The 23,104-nt window shown below is 46.7% G+C and overlaps 1 protein-coding gene across 2 annotated transcripts in view; it reads right to left on the reverse strand.

Moving 5' to 3' along the window:
• Nucleotides 1-23,104, reverse strand: part of LOC117362793 (trifunctional purine biosynthetic protein adenosine-3-like) — a 97,958-nt gene that overhangs the window by 29,878 nt on the left and 44,976 nt on the right. For both annotated transcript variants that reach the window (XM_033949770.1, XM_033949769.1), the window contains exons 10-11: nt 20,540-20,708; nt 5,899-6,130 (exon numbers count right to left, since the gene is read on the reverse strand). In XM_033949770.1, coding sequence (XP_033805661.1) covers nt 5,899-6,130; nt 20,540-20,708 — 401 coding nt within the window. The remainder of the gene's footprint in view (nt 1-5,898; nt 6,131-20,539; nt 20,709-23,104) is intronic.

Raw genomic sequence — 23,104 nt, forward strand, 5'->3', positions numbered from 1 at the left:
CCCACTTTTCGGCCCCTACTGGTTTATTCAAATCAGACCTGCAATGAGTCACCCTTAAGGCCTGACTATGCATCAACAATGAAATCAGAGGTTATCAGGATCTGCAGGTTACCAAAGTTGAGACAGATGATTGTACATAGTAGATAAAAAGTTCTTTTATTAAGGGAACTGGAGATCTCACATAAAAATGACTCAACATGGCCACATTTTGCCTAATACTGGGCTGCATCAGGGGTAACTATCTGGAGATCAGATTGCATATAAATTCATTTAAATACAACACTAATATGTTAAAAAAAAAAAAAAGAAATCACTGAACAAATGCTATCACCTTTTCAGTAGCATCAGGTGACAGAAAAGACCTTTCCAGTAGCATCAGGTGACAGAAAAGCACTGAATCTCCTGGCAACTTGCAGATTCTGATAACCAAGTTTTATTTAAAATTTGATAATCTGCTTATTTTTCTAAGCGGTATACATTATTAAAATAATTAGGGATACATAAAACAAAACAGACACAGAGGGTGGAAGGCCGCTTTGGTTCTCAAAAGTAGATGAGAAGGTAAGGAACAAGGGGTTAGCTTTCATAAACTACAAAAGATTGCAGAAAGAGGAAGACAGGCAAAAATATCTGGAAAGTTAAGAAAGGCTGGTTGTGTAGTCAGGAAAGCAAAGATGCAAATGGAAGAAAAAATAGCTGACACGGTAAAATGGAGAGACAAGACATTTTTTAGATATATTACTCGGACAAAACAAAATTTCTACTACTTGAAAAGGACAAAACCCCATCCATAACAGAATTAGAAATAAACGTCTCCAAATACCCCATACAGCCCTCCCTCAAAATCCTTGGAGTGTCGATAGATAGATGCTGCACAATGCAGGTCCAAATCAACAAAACTACTCAAAAAGCATTTTTCACCATGTGCAACCTACGAAAAATAAGAAAATTCTTCGACAAAGATCACTAAAAGATCATAGTCCAATCCCTTGTTCTAGGACTAGTGGACTACTGCAACATCATATACCTACCATGCCCTAAAAACTTGATAAACCAACTACAGACCATTCAAAATACAGCCCTCAGACTGATCTATTCACTTGGAAAATTCAACCATATCATCAATGTCTACCTAGACTCACACTGGCTACCGATATGAGCCCGAATCCAATTCAAATTTTACTGTCTACTATTCAAAGCAATAAACGGAACTGCACCCACCTACCTAAACAACCGTCTAAACCGTAACCACAAATTCAGACTAAGAACCCAGACCCATTCTCCTACCCACCACTCAAGGGAACACAGCGCAAGAAGATGTACGACGGCCTCCTAGCGACACAAGCAGCGAAGCTGGACCCCTCCATCTCCAACCTGCTGACAACTACAAGTGACTTTAAATCATTTTGAAAAGAAATCAAAACTCTGCTATTCAAAAAATCTATACAGCCTTCTTATCCCCCCCCTCCCCTTTATCCTCCCTCCTCCTTGCAAGTTTCCAGCAGACCTCCTATCCCTCTATTAATATCTCCTCAATGACTATCAATTAACCTACCCTAAACTTCATCCTCCCTACAAGTAAACCTCAATTCTCCACCCTTCATGATTTAAGAATTAGAAAGGAATCTCTAAAAAGGTATCTTTAAATAAAAAGATTTTTAGATTTGATTTAAATCATTCTAGTATAGTTTCCTCATCTTCAACAGCTATTGGGTGGTCTCTTTTGAGAGGTAAAAAATATATCATTGTCAATTTGCACCCAAACTATTGAGTGCGACAGCTGTAAAAGCCTGAACCCAAACTCTGGCACTGAACCCTAGTTGTGCAGCAAGTCTCAGGCCTTTCTCTGCATGGTTTGCTGCATCCGATTATTGAAGCACCAATTTTGTTATGATTACATTATCCAATGATGCTCTTGGCCATCTACTCTCTCTCAAGATGACTGGGAGATTTAACCCAATAAAAGTAAAATAGAAATAGAAACAGAAATAGAAAGGTAGAAGGCTGGGAGGAAGAGATATGTTCCTTGTATTCAAAGAAAGAGGAGCGACATAATTTCGGAAAAAAAGCAGAGGACAGAGGTGATAAAATATGAAAGCAACTGTAAAATGTAAGGAAGGTTTATACAATGGAAATCTTGAAAATTTAAATGTGTATTTTGGACCTGTCTTGGTCAGTGTCCCAAAATTGTTTTACAAATCTATATTGAAAATTTTAGCAAAAAAGGGTTAACACACTTACAAAATACGAGTCGCTCTACTAAACTTCCAGTGTATGTTCGAGAGAAGAAAGATGTGCGCCAATTTTAAGAAACTGTTGAAGCGGCATCTTTTTTGTCAGATGAAATATGCCTCCTGATGTGATGGATTTTTATGTTGCTTGATTGACTGATTTTATTTATTTATTTAGTCAAATTTCTAGCCCTCCCTCCCAAAAGAGCCCAGAACGGGTTACAAGTTTACATCTGGTGCTTCTGGTAGCACTATAGAAATAATTAATAGTAGTAGTAGTAGTACATACACAGTAGAAGGTTTAGTAGCAACGTTACAACTTCACATACAGCATATATACAGAAGAACAGATTAAAAGGATGAAGAGCAGTAGTAGATATTCCTATGCACATGTTTTGGGTACTGAGTACAGCAGCATGGCAAACAATGGGCAACAAGGATGCAAATTCACATATATGATATACAGAACAACAGACTAAAGGGAAAGAACAGCAACAGAGGGATAATTCTTATGTTAAGATTAGCTTCCTCCTGGCGTTTTTCAATGATGAGTCTTTGTTGATGGTTGCATGTTATCGATTGCTTTGTAAGAAAAACAAAAGATTCTGTGGAGAGTTGATGTTCAAGATGAGGACTTTATTAAAAGTTCAACTTGGTAATCCACATTAAAACAAGGACCCAATCTTGTGAAAGATATGGACCCAACACGGTCCGTGTTTCGACAACACTGTCTTCCTCAGGGGTCCATGAAACCAACAATGGATGTACGCCGTGAAATAATCTCAGTAGCGGGTAAGAGGCATACATCCATTGTTGGTTTCACGGACCCCTGAGGAACCCAAGACTATTCATTAGATAAATGCACTACTTAAAATTCTAATTTAAAACATTTTGAAGCTTGACTTGAGCTTATCAAAGGTCTATGATTGAGAGAAAAATTGAGACAAATGCAGCATTGGGGTTTTACTCCATTTTGGTCTCTGGTCTGAAACTCTTGAGCACTTTTTGAATATCACTTATATGGCATATACCAATTGATTTTGCTGGTTTATTAATTTATTTAGTATGTTTGCTTAGTATGTTATTTCAATCCTGGTTAATATCGTTTTGTGTCCATTATACTTGTTATCAGGTCGTCTAGTCCTTTGTCAAAAAGCATTTGCCCCTTGAAGGGAAGTCTGCTCAAAGCAGCTTTAGATATCAAATCTCCTGCTCATAGCACTCTGAGCATATCGTAGACAGTGTCAGTCACATAATCTACCCTTGCCAGAATGACATGGGAGCAAACTGCCTCCCCTGTGCCTGGATTCTGGCATAGCATTTTGTGGTAGGCTTGTACCACAAAGAATGCTGTGGCCACTGCCTTGAGCACCAGATCTACTCTGCGATCCTGCGTATCCTTCAGGACCACTTCCCCTTCACTAGGCAGCAAAGTCCATTTAGTCACATGTGCTACCTGCAAATCCACCTTAGGTGGTGTAAACAATTGCTGAAACTCTGAAGTTATGGGATACAATTTTGCCATTGCCCTCGCCCCTGTTAAAAGGACCTTTTGGCATGTCCCAATGCTCCGTCATTATTCTGGTAATCTCTAAGAATATAAGAAGTTGCCTCCGCTGAGGCAGACCAGAGGTCCATCTTGCCCAGCGGTCCGCTCCCGCGGCGGCCCATCAGGCCTATTGCCTAAACAGTGGTCTCTGGGTGAGAAATGACTCTGTCTTGGAACTGCATAACAGCAAAAGCTGAGCGGCCAAAACCTGCAGGGCCTCTAGGTCCAACTCCCACGAAGAAACAGTAAAAACCAATTAAATCCAACAGTTTGAAATCTTTGCCCCGTCGGATTCTCTTCCTGGTCTAGGGCTGCCACAGATTCCTGGCTATTTGCTCCAAACTCTGAAACAGAATCTTCCAAAGAAGATGTTTTCTTGGAGCGCAATGGCATCGAATCCAACCTCAAATCATCCCAGTCCTTTTCTGACTGGACCTCTGAGTTCCATTAGCTCCACAGACTGTGAAGGGGCTTCTCCTGTACACCTTTCTGCTGGCAGCCTGCAGGTGCTTCTTTTACACTTTTGGTATGCTGCATACATCAGGACCACAAATTTGGGGTCAAAGATCTGACCTGGATCCTCCGAGGATCTCTGCCGGACTGAAATTAACTTCCGCTCAGAGTCAGGTGCTTCCACACAGAATCACTTAGCTGGCGACACATAGTCGCATTTTAGAGGCTCTTAACAGGGTTTTGAGACCCGGCGCTTCAGTTTCTTGAAACTCATGATCCATAGAAGAACCAGAAGGGGGCAAAGCCCGGAGTTCACGCCCTCCCTATGCACACTCTGTGCTACACGGATGCTTCCCAGTCGCTCATCCAGCACAAACGTGGCATGACACTTGAGGAGTCCATCATAATTGATTTAAACCAAAATCAAGGTGTTTTGGAGGCAGATAGAGGCTTTTAGAATAAAATTGGGAAAGATGGCCGTCACAGCAGCAATTCTGGCCCCAAAAACGGACAATGGAAGCAAAACAAACTCCAAAAATTGTCAAAATAGGATTTGGGAGTTGGGGAACCCTTGGGACAACCTTAGAAACTCGTTTTGCCTAATTCACTCACCCCAATTTTCACAGACAGTTATGAGCTGCCATGTGCTATCTCTTCATCAGCTTATCATTGCAGCTGGAAATGGAGAAGGGATTTCTGCCTCAGACAAGCAAGGATGGCTCCAGTGGCTTATCTCTTCAGGCTATCTTTTATTCAGGTTTGAAAACCTGAAACCCTCCACCCCTCACGCTTCCACGATTCTTCGGAATGGGGGGGCTGGGGGGGGGGAAACATAGCCAATCTCCACTAAGCCTCCTGGCCAGTCGAAGGGTCTAATCAGTCTGCATCGAGTGCCTGACTATACAAGGACGATTCCACTCCCAGGGGACCTTATCCCTGAGCCTCCTAGTGTTAGAGCAGTTCAGGTAGGCAGGTACTCTTTTAAAAGTGTAGTCCTCCTGGCTACAGACTCAAGATGTCTGACCATTCTCCTAGTCAGAGCTGTCCTGGGAACTTCTTAGCACACGGAAGCCTCAAAAAAGATCAGACTAAGATCCCCAAATAATATATCTAGTGCAGAGCAGAGGAAAAAACACCTTCTCAACTCGCTTGCAGAAGGTAAGACGGAAGAGAGAGGGAGATAAGGAGGTAGAGTTGAAAAAAAAAAGTGTTGCCTTCTACAAGCCCACTCGTGACAACCCATCTGTAAAGAATCATATGTTGATTGCACAGGAAATGGGAATAACTGATTACCATGCTATGCTGGAGTTTTAATCTGCATTTTTATAGGTAGATTTGGGGAGGAGGTGAGACTCCAAGCTCATTTTAAGCATTACAAAGAAATATATATATTTATATATATCTACTGTATATCCACCTCTAGCCAACTATCTGAATATATACAGTGTGTGTGTGTGAGACACATACATATATATCACTGTAAATAGGAAAGAAGCAGTTCAAATATATAGATGGACCATTGATCTGTTCCAATACGGCTGTTCTTATGTCCTTAAATTGCACATTTATTAGATTGTCAGAGAACTAATGAAAATATTCATGAGTACTATATAGTATTCACTGAAGAATCCACGTCAAATTCTGAGAGTGCCTTCCAGCACACACCTAGGCTGCTTCACAAAAGCGATGGCCCGATAACCAATGTCCTTTCTATAAATTGCATCAGGATACTGGATAACCGCTGCCCCTTTGTTGGCTTCCTCCAAAGCAGACACGAGATCACTTTTAATTGCTGTCACTGCGAGGACTCTTCCACCATTTGTCACCACTCTGTCATCCTTCACTGCTGTCCCTGCATGGAACACCTTCAGCCCAAGTTCCTCAGCCTTAGATAATCCTGTGTAGAAACAGAAGAACACAATGCACTCAAAATGTAGCAACAGAGTATGGTCCATAGCAGCATCAAAGCTATCACGCAAAGAGGGGGCTATTTGAAGAACACCATAGAAACATAGAACATGACGGCAGAAAAGGGCCACGGCCCATCTAGTCTGCCCACACTAATGGCCCACCCCCTAACTACCTCCATGAAGAGATCCCACATGCCAATCCCATCTTTTCTTAAAATCTGGCACGCTGCTTGCCTCAATTACCTGAGGCTGGGCGAGCTCCAATATTTCTCAAAATACACCTAGAGAAGCTATTAATTTTGCTCAGTTACAGCAAAGCGAATGCGACAAAACTACTGGAAAATGGAAGATTGAACATCTCTAGAAAAATAACAAAACAAACAACTATTAAAAGTCACCAGATTTTAGTCATGTTTTTCCAGAGATGGTCACCTATGAACACATTTTGTGCCAAGATATATTTTAAAACAGTCTTCTACATATCAAAAATGGTTTGGTTTCTTCTAAACTCTATTTTAATCTTTTTATTATAAAATGGCAGTAGAAAGAAAATAAAGCAACAACCTGCAAAGAAAGGAACAACTGGAGGGAGCTAGTTGATTGCCTAGAGAAAACAAACAAACCAAGCAAGAAAGAACAGATCTTATCAAACTAAGCTAAGAGCCATCCATGATGAAATGCTTGGTCTTAAATAATACTATGCAAATTGAAAAAAAAAATAAATTTAAAGCCCTCAATATTGTGGCCACATCTGTCAGGAACAGATACTACACTCTTGCCCTCAAACCTCCTCCTTTCACAAAAGTCCTTGATCGAATAAGATGTTGGATCTCACTTTGCTGTATCTTCAATTGAATTCTGCCCATTGCTAACACCAAATAAATTGGCGGTGCCTGTAACTCAGGGGTGTGTAACCTTTTACACACAGAGGCCACAGATATGTCAGTATTATCTCTAGTGGGCAGCACACAGAAGATTAACAAAATGTGTCCTATAATTCACTGCCAATAAAACTCAATTTGATGACTGAAATTACCACCAGAATGGTCCATTATCATAAACTTCTGTCTTTCCAAATAGTTACTAACACTGTCAAAGTAAGACCTGTCCTAATGTTATAACCCTCAAGAGCTCCACTGACAACAGCACTCTGGTTAATGTTTGTGTGGGCCGTTTTCTGTGAACACTTCTCTCTCAATATTCGCGGGGGTTAGGGGCAGAGCCGGCCCGCGAATATTAAAAAGTTGCAAATAACTTTTGGGCCAACTCTGACCCATCCCTGCCTCCCTCCCATCTTCCCCCCAGCATCCTGGACATTACCTGGTGGTTTAGCGGTCTTTCAGGGCAGGAGCGAACTTCCTACACTCCTGCCCTGTGCAGATCACTCATCCAAAATGGCTGCCATGAGTTCCCGTTGTAGTCTCAAGAGACTACAGGAACTCACAGCAGCCATTTTGGATGAGTGATCTGCACGGGGCAGAAGTGTAGGAAGATCGCTCCTGTCCTGAAAGACCACTAGACTACCAGGTAAGGTCCAGGGAGGTCCGGGAGACAGGAGGGAGGTGGGGGGTGATTCCGGTTTTAGGAAATCGCGAATAATTGAAATCGCAAGTCCTAAAAGCGCGATTTGGGAGGGGGAAGTGTATACTTCCCATGGTAGGCCACAGGTGTCCCGTGGACCAATGTTTCTAAACTTGGTCCTGGAGTACCCCCTTGCCAGTCAGGTTTCCAGGATAACCACAATGAATATGCATGAAATAAATTAGTAAATAAGGGAGGCAGTGTATGCAAATCAAGTTTATGCATATTCACTGTGGTTATCCTGAAAACCTGACTGGCAAGGGGGTACTCCAGGACCGAGTTGAGAAATACTGCCGTGGACCACAAGATGCCCACCCCTGCAGTAAGCTGTGAAAATGGTTTTGAGCAGCTGCAAGAGTACAGTGCTATATAAAAACACATTTGTAACAATGAATTCCACAAGACACTATATGCTCTAGAAATAACTGCCTTCTATAGAGAAGCTAATATTACACTTCTCCCTCCGTATTCGCGGTTTCCATATCTGCGGTTTCGATTATTTGCAATTTTTCGGCTACTGACTCCACCCCCCAGCATTTCATATTCTGCTCTTTTGACTAGTTTTCAGCATTATATCTGCTTAATTTCTCTTCTCCTCCCTGTTTCTTACTAAAAAAAATATAAAAAAGCACAAAAAAATAAATCCTTCTCTTTCCTCTGTTAAATCTTATTTCCTCTTCCTGCATTTTTGTTTAAAATACTGTGTTTTAGGTGGTATAGAGCCTATATTTCTGGTGCCTGTGGTTCAGGGTGACTAAAGTAGGGAAAATCCTGTTATAAATCCTGTGTTTTAGGGTAGCACTGATAGAACCTGCAGTTTTGTTTAAAATACTGTGTTTAGGTGGTATAGAGCCTATATTTCTGCCTTACTAGTAGTCTTACTTATAGTCCCACCAACCCCAGGGACCACTATTCATATATAGAGACCCATATAATCAGGACTACTCAAATCAAGTCACTTCACAATCAATCAAGATGACCTTTATTCTATGCAATCACTGTGGTGCTTTAATTCCAAGACATACTATTTGGAGGCTTAAGGCTTGCCCCATCTGTCTTCAACTTGCTAGTATCAAGGAGGAGCTATACAAACTTAAACAGGAATTGAATACAATTAAAGCAGCTTCCATCACTCCACAAAATCATACCAACTTACCACCTCTACCTCAAAGAATAAAACAGCCCAGGAATAAATGGGTCACAGTAGGCTCAGGAAGACTGCGACATGTAACACAGAAACATCCACCTTCACTAATATTACCTCTACAGAATTCCTTCGCTCCACTAGTGCACTGCGATACTCAGGAAAACAGAAGGGAGGTGGGACTGGAACCAATGAAGGTAACTCAAGAGAACAAGCGCACCCTAAGTACAAATAAAAAAGCCAAAAACAGAAAACTATTACTGTTGGGGGATTCCATCATCAGAGGCATTAACCTTGGAACACAAGACGAGGAGACCAAAATAGTGAAATGTCTTCCAGGATCCTCAGCTACCAGGAGTTCCAGGCAAATACTGACTATAATTAAGGAAGAAACTAAGGATTTTAACACTGATGTTGTTATCCATCTGGGAACAAATGACCTGGCCAACAACTCCACACTTGCAGCACAGAAAGCTTTTCGGGAGCTTGGTGAGGGCGTGAAACCTTTTGTAAAGACTTTAGCTTTTTCTGAAATACTGCCTGCATATGGAAAAGGAGAGCAAAGAGTGAAAAACACAGAGGACTTTAATAGATGGCTCAGAGCCTGGTGTCATCAAGAAGGTTTCAGGTACATAGGAGGATGGGGAAATACATGGAAGGACAAGAAGCTATATTGCACTGATGGGCTACATATTACTACAGCAGGAAAAAGAAACCTTGCAGAGAAATTTAGACAATATTTTTCTAGGCATTTAAACTAGAAGGTGGGGGTGGTGTATGTACGAAGGACAATTATAGAGACCACCCCCGGCAAAAGAAAAGATGTGATAGTAGTAAAAGCTGCAACATAAGCAATATCAGCAACTCATTTCTTAGTATTGCAACGGAAAGTGAAACGACACAAAAATCCATACGAAAAAGGAGATTATCGCTGAAAAATAGCTGGAAAGCGATGACCACAAATGCTCACAGTCTAAGCAACAAAGTTCATGATCTGCAAGCCCTGATATTAGAGGCAGATCTAGATATTGTTGCTATCACAGAGACATGGTACAGTAAATCACATGGATGGGATGCAAACATACCGGGATATAATCTTTTTAGGAAGGACAGAGATGGTCATAAAGGTGGAGGAGTAGCTCTCTATGTAAAGATCAATATCCAAGCGACTGAAATGCAAGGGACCTGGGGAGAGGAAGAAGCGATATGGATTGCTCTGAAAAGAGAAGATGGAACTTCTATCTACGTGGGTGTAGTCTACAGACCTCCGACTCAATCGCAGCAAATTGATAAGGATCTGATTGTGGATATCCAAAAGTTTGGAAGGAAAGAGGAGGTGCTGCTGTTGGGAGATTTCAACCTGCCGGATGCGGACTGGAATGTTCCGTCTGCGGAATCTGAAAGAAGTAGGGAGATTGTGGATGCCTTTCAAGAGGCTCTGCTCAGACAAATGGTGACAGATCCCACAAGGGAAAAAGCGATATTGGATCTGGTCCTCACAAATGGAGAGAGTATCTCTAATGTTCGAGTGGGTGCTCACCTGGGTAGTAGCGATCATCAAACGGTTTGGTTTGATATAACGGCTAAAGTGGAGAGTGGCCGCACGATACTTAAAGTCCTAGATTTCAAACGTATGGACTTTAATGCAATGGGAAAGTACCTGAAGAAAGAGCTGTTAGGATGGGAGGACATAAGAGAAGTGGAAAGACAGTGGTCTAAGCTGAAAGGAGCGATAAAAATGGCTACGGACCTTTATGTGAAGAAAATCAATAAAAACAAGAGAAAAAGGAAGCCGATATGGTTCTCCAACCTAGTGGCGGAGAAAATAAAGGCGAAAGAGTTGGCGTTCATGAAATATAAAAAAACCCAAGAAGAGGAGAGCAGAAAGGACTACAGGGTGAAACTGAAAGAAGCCAAGAGAGAGATACGTTTGGCGAAGGCACAGGCGGAAGAACAAATGGCTAAAAATTTAAAAAAGGGAGATAAAAATTTTTTCAGATATATTAGTGAAAGGAGGAAGATAAAAAATGGAATTGCTAGGCTAAAAGATGCTGGGAACAAATATGTGGAGAGTGATGAGGAGAAAGCAAATGTGCTAAACAAATATTTCTGTTCTGTGTTCACAGAAGAAAATCCTGGAGAAGGACCGAGATTGTCTGGTAAAGTTACACGAGAAAATGGAGTAGATTCTGTGCCGTTCATGGAGGAGGGTGTTTATGAGCAACTTGAAAAACTGAAGGTGGACAAAGCGATGGGACCAGACGGGATCCATCCCAGGATACTAAGGGAGCTCAGAGAGGTTCTGGCGAGTCCTATTAAAGACTTGTTCAACAAATCTAAACTAAACTAAACTAAACCTTGGGTTTATATACCGCACCATCTCCACGAATGCGAAGCTCGGCACGGTTTAAAGGAAGAAAGATGAGAGAGGAACTACAGTGGAGAGATTAAAGAGTTAGGTGTAAAGGGGGAAGGTGAGAGGCCTAAGAGGGGGGAAGTGTTACAGTTTTGAGAATAGCCAGGTTTTTAGGTGTTTGCGGAAGAGTTGGAGGGAGCTTGAGGTTCGGAGAGGGGAGGTGAGGTTATTCCAGATCTCAGTGATTCTAAAGGGGAGGGATGACCCAAGTTTGCCTACATGGGAAAAGCACAGTTACTTACCGTAACAGGTGTTATCCAGGGACAGCAGGCAGATATTCTTTACGCATGGGTGACGTCACCGACGGAGCCCACGGTACGGACCTTTTTACTAGAAAGTTCTAGTTGGCCGCACCGCGCGTGCGCGAGTGCCTTCCCGCCCGACGGAGGAGAGCGTGGTCCCCAGTTAGTATAAGCCAGCTAAGAAGCCAACCCGGGGAGGAGGGTGGGACGTAAGAATATCTGCCTGCTGTCCCTGGATAACACCTGTTACGGTAAGTAACTGTGCTTTATCCCAGGACAAGCAGGCAGCATATTCTTTACGCATGGGTGACCTCCAAGCTAACAAAGAGGGAGGAGGGATGGTTGGCCATTAGGAAAATAAATTCTGAAGTACAGATTGGCCGAAGTGCCCATCCCGTCTGGAGAAAGCATCCAGACAGTAGTGAGTAGTGAATGTGTGAACTGAGGACCAGGTGGCCGCCTTGCAGATTTCCTCAATGGGTGTGGAACGGAGGAAAGCAACAGAAGCGGCCATAGCTCTTACCCTATGGGCCGTGACAGCGCCGTCTAGTGACAGACCGGCCCGAGCGTAACAGAACGCGATGCAAGCTGCAAGCCAGTTGGATAGCGTCCGTTTAGAGACCGGTCGACCCAAACGATTTGGGTCGAAGGTCAGGAAGAGCTGAGGGGACAAGCGGTGAGCCCTTGTACGATCAAGATAGTAAGCCAGGGCACGCTTGCAGTCAAGACTGTGCAATGCCTGTTCTCCGGGATGTGAATGAGGTTTCGGAAAGAAAACAGGCAACACAATGGACTGGTTGAGGTGAAAAGCTGAGACCACCTTTGGAAGGAACTTTGGATGGGTGCGCAGAACCACCTTGTCATGGTGAAAAATAGTGAACGGTGGATCGGCAACCAGTGCATGAAGCTCACTAACCCTCCTGGCAGAGGTGATGGCAATGAGGAAAAGAACCTTCCATGTCAGAAATTTGAGCGAAGTTGTGGCAAGCGGCTCAAAGGGAGGTTTCATGAGGGCAGATAAAACCACATTCAGGTCCCAGACGACCGGAGGAGGCTTCAGAGGTGGTTTGATGTTGAAGAGGCCCCTCATGAATCGGGAAACCAGAGGGTGAGCCGTGAGAGGTTTTCCTAAGACAGGTTCATGAAAAGCCGTGATGGCACTGAGATGGACTCTGATAGAGGTAGACTTGAGGCCTGCGTTGGACAGGGAGAGCAAGTAGTCCAGAACAGTTTCCACCGCTAAAGAGGTGGGATTGTGATGATGACGGAGGCACCAAGAGGAGAACCTGGTCCACTTCTGATGGTAACATTGGAGGGTGGTCGGTTTCCTGGAGGCGTCCAAAATGAGACGGACAGGCTGAGACAGATTTCCTGAAGAGGTCAGCCCGAGAGAAACCAAGCTGTCAGGTGGAGCGAAGACAGATTGGGATGTAGTAGAGACTGATGTTGCTGTGTAAGTAGAGTAGGAAACACAGGCAGAGGAATGGGATCCCTGGAGCTGAGCTGAAGCAGGAGGGAGAACCAGTGTTGACGAGGCCACCGGGGAGCTATGAGGATCATGGTGGCTCCGTCCCTGCGGAGTTTGGACAAAGTCCGCAACATCAGAGGTAGAGGAGGAAAGGCATAGAGGAACCGATCCGTCCAGTCGAGAAGGAATGCATCCGGGGCCAGACGATGAGGAGAGAAGAGTCTGGAGCAGAACTGGGGCAGCTGATGGTTGTGAGGAGCTGCGAATAGGTCCACCTGCGGAGTGCCCCAGCGAGCAAAGATGGAGTGAAGCGTGGGAGGGTCCAAAGTCCACTCGTGAGGTTGAAGGATGCGGCTGAGATTGTCGGCCAGGGAGTTCTGTTCGCCCTGGATGTAGACAGCCTTGAGGAAGAGACTGCGGGCCGTGGCCCAGGTCCAAATGCGAAGAGCCTCCTGACAAAGGAGGCGAGATCCGGTGCCGCCCTGTTTGTTGATGTAGTACATGGCAACTTGGTTGTCCGTGCACAGGAGCAGAACCTGAGGGCAAAGAAGGTGCTGGAAGGCCTTGAGAGCATAGAACATGGCTCGTAGTTCCAGGAAATTGATGTGATGAAGACGCTCCTGCGGGGTCCAAAGACCTTGGGTGCGTAGGTCTCCCAGGTGAGCTCCCCATGCATAAGGGGAGGCATCCGTGGTGATGGTCATGGAATGCGGGGGCAGATGAAAAAGAAGGCCCCTGGAAAGATTTGAGGAGTTCAACCACCATTGTAGAGATTGCTGAAGAGACGATGTCACAGAGATGGGATGAGAAAGAAGATTCGAGGTCTGCGACCATTGGTTGGCCAGAGTCCATTGAGGTGTCCTGAGGTGGAGTCGTGCCAGGGGAAGCACATGCACCGTCGAGGCCATGTGGCCCAGGAAGACCATCATCTGTCTGGCAGAAATGGAGTGATGAAGGAGCACCTGACGACACAGGCGGAGCAGGTTCCGCTGACGGTCGGAGGGGAGAAACGCCCTCATTAGTGTGGTGTCGAGAACTGCTCCAATGAACTGAAGGCGCTGCGTGGGAAGCAGATGCGACTTGGGGTAGTTGATCTCGAACCCCAGGAGGTGGAGGAGAGAGATGGTCTGATGAGTGGCTTGTAGCACAAGCGGAGACGTAGGTGCTTTCACCAACCAATCGTCCAAGTAGGGAAACACCTGGAGGTTGTGAGACCTGAGGAAGGCCGCCGCCACAATGAGGCATTTGGTGAACACCCTGGGTGATGAAGCGAGGCCAAAAGGTAGCACTTTGTACTGATAATGGCGATGGTGCACCTGGAATCTTAGGTAGCGACGTGAAGCTGGATTGATTGGTATGTGAGTGTAGGCCTCTTTGAGGTCCAGGGAACATAGCCAGTCGTTCTGAGAGAGATGAGGGTAAAGCGTGGCAAGGGAGAGCATTCTGAACTTCTCCTTGACAAGACATTTGTTGAGGTCCCTGAGATCGAGAATGGGACGTAGGTCTCCTGTCTTTTTTGGAACCAGAAAGTAACGGGAGTAGAATCCCCGGCCCCTTTGTTCCAGAGGTACTTCTTCGATGGCATTGAGGAGAAGGAGGGATTGGACCTCCCTCAGGAGGAGGGGGGTTTGAGTTGAAAGAGAAGTAGACTCTACGGGAGGATTGTCTGGTGGAAGAGTCTGGAAGTTGAGAGAGTAGCCGTGGCGGATGATGTTGAGGACCCACTGGTCCGATGTGATGACCTCCCAACGGCTGAGAAAAATGTGGAGCCTGCCCCCGATTGGTTGAGGGAGAGGCAATGAGGGTGGAAGACTGGCTAAGCCCTGGAGAGAGGAGTCAAAAGGGCTGAGAAGGTTTGGCAGGAGGAAGAGGCTTGGCAGGTTGATTAGACTGTGCACGAGCCTGGTTGTGGTGTTGTTGGCGAGCCCGCCTAGGTTGCTGTGAAGGCGGGTTAAGCGGCCTAGCGGAGAACCTGCGCTGGTAAGAAGACTGTGGTTTGTAAGGCCGAGCAGGAGGGGCCTTCTTCTTTGGTTTAATGAGAGTATCCCATCTGGTCTCATGGGCGGAGAGTTTTTGTGTGGTGGTATCCAGAGACTCTCCGAACAATTCGTCTCCCATACACGGGGCGTTGGCTAGTCGGTCCTGATGGTTGACATCCAGATCAGAGACCCTGAGCCAGGCCAGGCGGCGCATGGCCACAGCGATGGCAGATGCACGAGAGGTGAGCTCAAAGGAGTCATAGATGGAGCGTACCATAAATTTTCTAAGTTGAAGCAGGCTGGAGATGTGCTGCTGGAATAGTGGGACCTTGTGCTCCGGCATGTACTTTTGCATGGCGGAGAGTTGCATTACCAGATGTTTCAGGTAGAATGAAAAGTGGAAAGAGTAATTGTTTGCCCTGTTGGCAAGCATGGCATTCTGGTAGAGCCGCTTGCCAAACTTGTCCATAGTTTTGCCCTCCCTGCCAGGAGGGGTAGAGGCATATACACTGGAGCCTTGAGTCTTTTTTAAAGTGGACTCAACCAGGAGAGATTCATGGGGCAGCTGGGGTTTATCAAATCCCGGGATTGGAATAACCCTGTAAAGGCTATCCAGTTTACGGGGTGCCCCAGGGACAGTTAATGGATTTTCCCAATTTTTATAAAAAGTTTCCCGTAGGATGTCATGCACGGGTAACTTCAGGAACTCCTTAGGGGGTTGATCGAAATCTAATGCCTCCAGGAAAGCTTGTGATTTCTTGGAATCAGATTCCAGAGGCAAAGATAAGGCCCCCGATAACTCCCTGAGGAATTTTGAAAAAGAAGATTGCTCAGGTTTAGATGTGGTATCGGGGGCCGAGGGCTCTTCGTCCGACGACGATGCATCCTCCTCGGTACCGAGGGGAGATTCCTCCCAGAGGTCCGGGTCTCTGACATCGGTGTGTGCGTGCCGAGAGACTGGAGTGGAAGGCTCAGTATGATGAGCTTTAGACCGAGACTTGCCTGAGCGTACCGAGACGGTACCAGGGGATGAAGACCTGTGTCTGTCTCGGTCTCGGGAAGAACGGTGCCGGTCAGGTTCGCGGGAAGACCGGTGTTCCGCTCGGTCCCGAGGAGGATCGGATGTCGTCAGAGCGACGGCCTCGGCATGGGCATGGATATGCGGTGCCGAGAGAATGGGCATGGAGGGGTCCATAGGTACCGATGGCGTGGATACCGGTTGGACGGTGTGGGGCTCGGGCCGGTCTGGTACCGAAAGCAGCGGTGCCAGGATAGAGGGCAAGAGCTGTTTAAGTTGCGTTTGGAGTTGTTCCTGCAACTTATCCTGTAGGATGGCCGCAATGCGGTCATCCAGGGGTGGCACCGGAACCACTTTTTTCTGCTTTGGTTCCATGGGTGCCGCTCTACGCTCCGGCGATGAGGAGGCCGATGACGAGGCACTCACCGATATCGGAGCGGAGCGCTTTTTTAGTTCGGCGTGGAGCCGAAAGAGCCGGTGTCGCCACCGAGGTGGGAGGGCGCTCAAGGGTGGAAGGCTTCTTAGCCGGCTTACCTGGCGCCGGTGGCGCCGATGTAATGTCAGGCGGTGTCGAGGTGGTCGGTGCCGACTTCGATGGTGCCGCAGTTGAAGAAGTCGAGTCCATAGTCGGGCCGGTGCCGAACAGCAGACTTTGCTGGATTTGGCGATTCTTCAAAGTGCGTTTTTTAAGAGTGGCACAGCGGGTGCACGAGTCCGCCCGATGCTCCGGTCCCAAACACTGTAAACACCAATTGTGTGGGTCAGTGAGGGAGATCGGGCGTGCACACCGCTGGCACTTCTTAAAACCGGGCTGCGGGGGCATGAATGGAAACACGGCCTCCGCAAAATCAAACCCCGAGGCCTGGATCGTGACAACAGGCCCCGCCGGGGCAAAGACAAAAAACGAAACAAAAAGACAATATTTTTTTTTTTTTTTTTTGGAAATGAAATAAAAAAGAACCCGAAGGTAAATAAACGAAAAAAGAACGCGAGCGGGAAGGCAAAAAGAGGATTTCAATCGGAGTTGAAAAACGCACGTCTTCTTCGCTCCGCGGAAACGAAGAAACTGGGGACCACGCTCTCCTCCGTCGGGCGGGAAGGCACTCGCGCACGCGCGGTGCGGCCAACTAGAACTTTCTAGTAAAAAGGTCCGTACCGTGGGCTCCGTCGGTGACGTCACCCATGCGTAAAGAATATGCTGCCTGCTTGTCCTGGGATAATACCTTTTATGGAAGGGAAGGATAGTTTAAAAATGTGGGAGGATCTGGAGGAAGTAGGGGTTGGGGAGTTCCAGGATAGAGGGATAACGGCAGGAAGGATGCCATGTAGGATCTTGTAGGCCAGACACACACATTTGAAGTGGATTCTGGGGATTACTGGGAGCCAATGGAGCTTAGACAGGAGTGGTGAGACGTGATCAAATTTGCTTTTCGCAAAAACAAGCTTAGCTGCGGCGTTCTGAATCCGCTGAAGTCTGTGGAGGCTTTTCTTGGTTAGGCTGAGGTAGATAGAATTGCAATAATCCAATCTGGAGAGGATGATGGATTGTACTAGGACTGCGAAGTGTTTTTGGTGAAAATAGGGTCTGACTTTCCTTAGCATGTGAAGGCTGAAGAAGCATTTCTTCACCAGGGATTGGAGATGTTCGTTGAAGGATAGAGAAGAGTCTAAGGTGACACCCAGAACTTTGCTTGAGAACTCGAGCTGTAATGGGGGGCCGGAGGACAATGGGATGGAGGAAGGTAGATGGTCTAATTTTGGGCCGAGCCAAAGGAGTTTTGTTTTGGACTCGTTTAGTTTCATATGCATTGTGAATGCCCAGGATTGGAGGTTCTTTATGCATGAGGATATGTTCGTGGAGAGGTTAGTGAGGTTTGAGTCGGTCTCAAGGAGGACGAGGATGTCATCAGCGTAAGTGTAAAGAGTTTCAAGGGGGGATAGTTGGAGTAGTTTCAGGAAGGACATGGAGACGGGAGTGATTCCTGGGGATTGGAGGAGAGCGGATGTGGTCCCTATTCATAAAAGTGGTCACAGGGATGAAGCAGGAAACTACAGGCCGGTGAGCCTCACTTCAGTTGTTGGAAAAATAATGGAAGTGTTGCTGAAAGAAAGGATAGTGTATTTCCTTGAATCTAATGGGTTACAGGATCCGAGGCAACATGGCTTTACAAAAGGTAAATCGTGCCAAACGAACCTGATTGAATTTTTTGATTGGGTGACCAGAGAGCTGGATCGAGGACATATGCTAGATGTAATTTACTTGGATTTCAGCACAGCCTTTGATACAGTTCCTCATAGGAGGCTGTTGAACAAACTTGAAGGGCTGAAGTTAGGACCCAAAGTGGTGAACTGGGTCAGAAACTGGCTGTCGGACAGACGCCAGAGGGTGGTGGTTAATGGAAGTCGCTCGAAGGAAGGAAAGGTGACTAGTGGAGTCCCTCAGGGTACGGTGCTGGGGCCAATCCTGTTCAATATGTATGTAAGTGACATTGCTGAAGGGTTAGAAGGAAAAGTGTGCCTTTTTGCAGATGATACCAAGATTTGTAACAGAGTAGACACCGAAGAGGGAGTGGAGAATATGAAAAAGGATCTGCAAAAGTTAGAGGAATGGTCTAATGCCTGGCAACTAAAATTCAATGCAAAGAAATGCAGAGTAATGCATTTGGGGATTAATAATAGGAAGGAACCGTATATGCTGGGAGGAGAGAAGCTGATATGCACAGACGGGGAGAGGGACCTTGGGGTGATAGTGTCCGAAGATCTAAAGGCGAAAAAACAGTGTGACAAGGCAGTGGCTGTTGCCAGAAGGATTCTGGGCTGTATAAAGAGAGGCGTAGTCAGTAGAAGGAAGAAGGTGTTGATGCCCCTGTACAGGTCATTGGTGAGGCCCCACTTGGAGTATTGTGTTCAGTTTTGGAGACCGTATCTGGCGAAAGACGTAAGAAGACTTGAGGCGGTCCAGAGGAGGGCGACGAAAATGATAGGAGGCTTGCACCAGAAGACGTATGAGGAGAGACTGGAAGCCCTGAATATGTATACCCTAGAGGAAAGGAGAGACAGGGGAGATATGATTCAGACGTTCAAATACTTAAAGGGTATTAACGTAGAACAAAATCTTTTCCAGAGAAAGGAAAATGGTAAAACCAGAGGACATAATTTGAGGTTGAGGGGTGGTAGATTCATGGGCAATGTTAGGAAATTCTACTTTACGGAGAGGGTGGTGGATGCCTGGAATGCGCTCCCGAGAGTGGTGGAGAGTAAAACTGTGACTGAGTTCAAAGTAGCGTGGGATGAACACAGAAGATTTAGAATCAGAAAATAATATTAAATATTGAACTAGGCCAGTTACTGGGCAGACTTGCACGGTCTGTGTCTGGGTATGGCCGTTTGGTGGAGGATGGGCAGGGGAGAGCTTCAATGGCTGGGAGGGTGTAGATGGGCTGGAGTAAGTATTAACAGAGATTTCGGCAGTTGGAACCCAAGCATAGTACCGGGTAAAGCTTTGGATTCTTGCCCAGAAACAGCTAAGAAGAAAAAAAAAAATAAAAATAAATTAAATTGAATCAGGTTGGGCAGACTGGATGGACCATTCGGGTCTTTATCTGCCGTCATCTACTATGTTACTATTACATCATCAGAAGGCATCTTAGATCGGGGAAGGGCCAAGTAAATGGAAAACTGGACAAACGTGTCTAAGACTTACCTGTCCCAGTTCCTGGGAAGGCCAGAGCAGTCCTTGTAAAACTAGTGAGTTAAGAGATCTGCCCCAAAACAACCTCTGGATATGCCTCCCCTCAATCTGGTGAAAAGTTCACATGCTGTGAAATCCTGTGCTTTCTTCTAATTGGATAAAAAGAGGGCTCTGAACGAAGCAACTCCTCTTCCCTACCTCGGGCTGTGGGCTTCCGACAGTGGCTCCTCCTTACATGCTGCTCCAGAGCAGAACTTCTGAGTCTACCCTAACCACTCAATAAACAAAAAAACAAAGCCTTGAAGAGATTCTCTCCAGGTGCGTAATCCTCAAAGTTCAGGACGCTAGGGAGGAGGAGCCAGAATGCTGCTTTGGCTCAGAAATGTGCTTAGGACCGCTGAGTGAATGCAGCTTTCGATGGGGCTTTCGCAAGGTAAGTGATTGTTTTCCGCTTGCATTGCTAGTTCTACCTTCTGGCATTAGAATCTTGTGAATAGCACCTCTGCTATCTTCTTGCTACACCCCGCCCTATCATGCTGTCTCCTTTTCACTAAATGCAAGTATTTTAAAGAGTTTATTCGCGGTTTCAATACAAAAACGCTAACTTTTACAAAAAACCACGAACAAAATTAAAAAAGTTATTCGCGGGGTTTTTTCATATTTGCGCCTTATGCCGGAACGTATCCACCGTGAATACAGAGGGAAAAGTGTAGTGCAGACTAGTTTATTTATATTTGCATAACAGACAACTCTTGTACTGTAGCTTAAGATAATGCTTCAGGATCATCTATAGATGAATGCTCAGTCTCCCAAGCGGTTAGACAATCCCATCTATTTGCAATAGAGGTCAGACGTACCAGTGATCTCCAGACCTTTGGAATAGTCTCCTGGGTAACCACCACTGGCCATGACCACCGTCACAGCAGCATGATCTTTGAGCCACACTGGCATAGAGCTTGAGAGTTTGCCTTCAACGGTTGTCTGCATAACCTGATATAAATCGCTCTTAAGCAGTGGAAGGATTACCTATAAAGCAAGTGTAGGTTAACTTCATTAAAACGCATACAACTAAAAATCAGAGGATTAAGATTCTGAGGATGTACATTCAAGGAAATTTCATGATCCACAAATAGCAAACCTGTAGGACGGAGGCTTACAGGAGTCCAGGACTTCGAGAATAGAGGTAACGCAGCCTAGTGCAGTGGTAGGATAAGCACCCCAAGGAACAGCTGGTGAAGGGTGAGTGTATGCTCAGTATGGGAAGGAAGAGCAAAGAGTGTGCATAGTCTTTATTCATTCATTCAGTTTTCTATACCATTCTCCCAGAGGAGCTCGGAACGGTTTACGTGAATTTATTCAGGTACTTAAGCATTGTTCTTTGTCTGTCCCAGAGGGCTCACAATTAGAGAATGACACGGTGAAAAAATTGGTCCCCGTCACCGCCCCGTCCCCGTCTCACCATCCCCGTCACCGCCCCGTCACCGCCATTCCCTTCACCGCCCCGTCACCGCCACTGCCACCCCATTCACCGCCCCGTCACCGCCACTGCAACCCCATTCACCGCCCCGTCACCGTCACCGCTGCACATATAAAAGCCTCAAACGGGTACGATTTTAAATACTTTTCTTTATTTACGTATAAAGGAAACATTCTTTAAAACTTTAAAACTTAGTTAAATATTAGTTAATAACTATACAAAAAACAAACACGACATGTACTTTTAATGCTTACAATGTTAGCCTACATGGTAAGTAGACGCGGCCGCTGTACCTAATCGCGGCAAAGATCTCCCTGCCGTGATTAGCATAGTGACCGCAGCTACGGCTGCAAGTCTCCCCTCCCCCAGCGATCACGGCAGGAGGGCACCCAACCCCTCCTGTAGACCCCCCCCAACGGCCCTCCCGACAATCGCAGCAGAAGGGTACCCAACCCCTCCTGCCGGTCCTCCCAATGGCCTCCCCTAAGATCGCCGGCAGGAGGGTACCCAACCCCTCCTGCTGGAGCCCCCCCGACGATCGCAGCAGGAGGATATCCAACCCCTCCTGCCAGCTCCCCAACAGCCCCCCTATGATCACTGATAGGAGGGTGCCCAACCCCTCCTGCCGGCCCCTCCAACGGCCCCCTATATCGCCAATAGGAGGGTACCCAACCCCTCCTGCTGGACCCCCCCCAACGAACCCTCCCACCCCGGAACCCCCTTAGTCTTACTTTCCAAGTTGGACCGGACGGCTCCTCACACGTATGGCCAGCAGGCTTGCCTCCGTCCAAATGAGGCGGGCCCGCCCCTACCCTGCCCAACCCACAGGATCCTAGGGCCTGATTGGTCTAGGCACCTAAAGCCACTCCCACTATAGGAGGGGCCTTAGGTGCTTGGGCCAATCAGGCCCTAGGATCCTGTGGGTTAGGCAGGGGAGGGGAGGGGCGGGCCCGCCTCATTTGGACGGAGGCAGGCCTGCTGGCCAGACGAGCGAGGAGCTGTCCGGTCCAACTTGGAAAGTAAGCCTAAGGGGGTTCCGGGGTGGGAGGGTTCGTTGGGGGGGGGGGGTCCAGCAGGAGGGGTTGGGCACCCTCCTATTGGCGATATAGGGGGCCGTTGGGGGGGCCGGCAGGAGGGGTTGGGCACCCTCCTACCAGTGATCATAGGGGGGCTGTTGGGGAGCTGGCAGGAGGGGTTGGATATCCTCCTGCTGCGATCGTCGGGGGGGGCTGTTGGGGTAGGCAGGAGGGGATGGGTACCCTCCTGCCGCGATCGTTGGGGAGGGCTGGTTCTGTCGGCATGAAGGGCTGAGCACCTTCCTGCCGGCGATCGTCGGGGGGGGGGGCGGGTTCTATTGGCAGGAAGGGTTGATCTGACAAATGAGGAGCCAGTATATTGGGGGGCGGAGTCAATGCGGCAACGTGCAAGTTGGATCGAGAGTTGGAGGAGACAGACAACATGGCGGAGACATCGAACACCCGGTCACGAACACGGTGAAACACAGGTAAATAGCGGTTCCTAGAAGGGGGTACATTGGCCTGCGGGGGACAAATCTTTTCACCGTTTTTGCGGGCGGTGAAAACTTTTGTCCCCGTGTCTGCGGTGATTTAGCTTTGGAGTCTCCATAACCCGCAGCCAAACCGCAGCCACGCCGCAGCTGCCTGCGGGGATCGCTCCCCGTGTCATTCTCTACTCACAATCTATCTGATGTACCTGGGGCAATGGGGAGATTAAGTGACTTGCCCAGGATCACATGGAGCGATGTGGATTTGAACCCGCAACCTCAGGGTGCTGAGGCTGTAGCTTTTAACCACAGTGCCACACTGTTCAAAATAAAATTTAGTGTTTTTCTTATGTCAGTACAAAGTATTTATAAAATTCTGAACTGTCCAGTTTTGGATAACTATCCAATCCAATCCTTAGGCTTATATACCGGGTTATTCCC

Source organism: Geotrypetes seraphini, chromosome 6 (genome assembly GCF_902459505.1).
Source record: "Geotrypetes seraphini chromosome 6, aGeoSer1.1, whole genome shotgun sequence".
Lineage (NCBI taxonomy): Eukaryota > Metazoa > Chordata > Amphibia > Gymnophiona > Dermophiidae > Geotrypetes > Geotrypetes seraphini.